Source organism: Apium graveolens, chromosome 6 (genome assembly GCF_009905375.1).
Source record: "Apium graveolens cultivar Ventura chromosome 6, ASM990537v1, whole genome shotgun sequence".
NCBI lineage: Eukaryota > Viridiplantae > Streptophyta > Magnoliopsida > Apiales > Apiaceae > Apium > Apium graveolens.
The window spans coordinates 16,259,897-16,262,553 of NC_133652.1; the positions used below are offsets into that span (position 1 = coordinate 16,259,897).

Genomic DNA, 2,657 nt, shown 5'->3' on the forward strand with positions numbered 1-2,657 from the left:
TTAGATTTTTAATAAGATTGTGGATAAATTTAAATTTCTGATAAGATTTTCGTCCAATTACATCCTGACACGTGTCTCAATCTAATTTTGTAGATAGAAAAATTGCCCATAAATAATATCATGATCTTCTGATTATAGTATCTCAAAATGATTACATTCTTTTGTCAAAATGAATGCATTGAAAAAACTGTTGAGTCAGAGGCAACAACATAGTCAATAAGAGTCTGAAATCATGAATACCATGGTCACGGAATCGACAATGGTGATGGACTTCATCGACACTTCAGATGAACCACAAGGACGCGACTCACGACCTGGAAAATCTTTCAATCATAATAGACAAAGGTTGTCGAGAGGAAAAAATCTCATGGAAGATTACTTCATTGATCGTCCAATATTCAGTAAAAATGACTTCCGTCGGCGGTATAGAATGTGCCCTAATATTTTCAATCGCATCATGACAGCCCTTTGCACTCAAGATTCCTACTGGCATCAAAAACCAGATGCAACTGGATTATTGGGGTTGTTACCCCAACAAAAAATGACTGCTGCATTACGAATGCTGGCTTACTGTGCAGCAGCTGATCAATGTGCCGAAATATGTAGAATGGGAGAATCAACTACACTTGAGTGCACGAAAAAGTTTTGTCAGCAAGTTGAAGGACTCTTTGGTGAAGAATACCTTCGTGCTCCAACACCTGCAGATTTAAGAAGGCTTCTAGTAAGGGGCGAACAAAGAGGATATTCAGGTATGATTGGAAGTATCGATTGTATGCACTGGGAGTGGAAGAATTGTCCAAGTGGGTGGGGCAGGGCTTATAGTGGCCGAAAAGGACGCCCTACTACCATTCTAGAGGTCGTCGCTTCCTATGATACTTGGTTGTGGCACGCTTTTTTCGATGTGCCTGGAGCTCAAAATGATATCAACGTTCTAGGCGAGTCTCATGTATTTGATAAAGTCATCGCAGGAAGGGAGCCAATTAGTACCACACCAATTTTTTACATAATCCTCATGAATTCTCCCCCATAAGTTCTTCTTGTTTGAGTATCGACCGGTGATCGGATCAACAGACTATCGAGCCCACGAAGCACATAATTGTAATTTTTCGGAAGGGAGCCAATTAGTACCCATTATCTGTATAAATATTTGAAAGAAAAAAGAGATTGAGAAAATAGGGATGTGGGTGTTGTAAAAAAATTGTGTGAAAATGAACACAAAAGAATGGCTATTGATAAGCCAAAATTTGACCGTTGAATTAATTAATGACTGTTAGTCATCATTGATAAAGAAAATATAGTTGTTGTAGTGTTTAAAAAGTGAATATTATTGGGTCTCGCAAAATTGTCGGTCGTTGAGAAGTACGTTGAAAATCAAAGTTTTTGTTATAGTGTTTAAAAAGTGAATATTATTGGGTCCCGCAGAATCAACAATGTCTAGTTTCCTTTTGGTTCTTTTAGCCAATTCCTTGATTCTTGGAGACTTCTTCTGTTGTTCAACTTGCTTCTTTGGATCTTGAGATTCAATGATTTCAGATGGCTGAGCAGGAATTTTATTGTGATGAATTTACAGCATGTAGCTTGGCCAAGATAGCAATTTCCTCTTTCTTTTGTTTAGCCTTTTTAGCATCTAGAGCATCTTGCTTCTTTTTCCTGCTTCAATCTAGCCTTTTCTTCTCTCTTTGCTTGAGCAAATTGAGGATGTCCAGCTACCACACAAATTTCTTTCCCATTCCTGAAAATTTTAGCAATTCTCTTTTTGGAAGCTGATTCAGTAGGATCTTTGTAGAAAGTAATTGACCTTGACAGAAGCTTCTTTTCATCAGGCTTAGGTGTCTCATACACAGTATCCAAAGGGTTCTTCAATGATAATTTTGGATAAGTTACCCTTGGTTTCAGAATTATTTCAGCCTTTGGAGATTTGATGCAGGATGACTGTCCCCTTTCCAGATAGTCCATGTTCATCTCATTCACAGAACTTTGCTTGACTTGAGAGTGATGGATGGCTGACTTCACTGGCTTCTTGACTAGATCAAACTTCTTTTGTATATCCTCATCAATCTTCTCCCAGTTGAGTTGACTCAACTTCTTTTTTTCTGTTGCTTTAAAGTTGGCTGCTGCTGCATTTATCAGATCTATACTGTCTGTAACTGGTGGCTTTGAGATAGTAATTGAAGGCACAATTACTTTACTGATTTGAATTTGAATCTTCTCCCCCTCACTAAGTCCTTTCTCCCCCTTTTTGTTATCATCAAGTTGATTAAAGGAGGGGGTTTGATGAATGGCTGTTAAAGATGCTTCCATGACTGACATTCTTGTATCCAAGGCATCTATCTTGGTTGCAAGATCAGAATTTTTCCTTAATTTCCTCTTGATGTCAAGCATTGTAGCTTCTGGAAGCTTAGAATCCATTTTATCTGACATGGCCTTCTTCATTTCCTCAATATCACCCTTGATGGTGTTTATATCCCTAGCATATTGGAAGCCTTGAATTTATTGAAGTTACAGAGATGCTAGATGTGCCTGAAGGAGCTTCTCGGTGCTGGCATTTGAAGTGGTTTGAAGAACAGTATTTGTTTGATTGATTAGTTGGATTAGGGTTGTCTTGAAGTAGTGCTCATCACAGTGCTTTAAAAATGCCCATGATGGCATACATGATC

At 38.2% G+C, this 2,657-nt stretch overlaps 1 protein-coding gene across 1 annotated transcript; it reads left to right on the forward strand.

Moving 5' to 3' along the window:
- Nucleotides 1-241: 241 nt before the first annotated feature.
- Nucleotides 242-1,030, forward strand: LOC141664674 (uncharacterized). Its single transcript, XM_074470629.1, has one exon. The coding sequence runs from the start codon at nt 242-244 to the stop codon at nt 1,028-1,030; it is 789 nt and encodes a 262-aa protein (XP_074326730.1).
- Nucleotides 1,031-2,657: the final 1,627 nt, after the last annotated feature.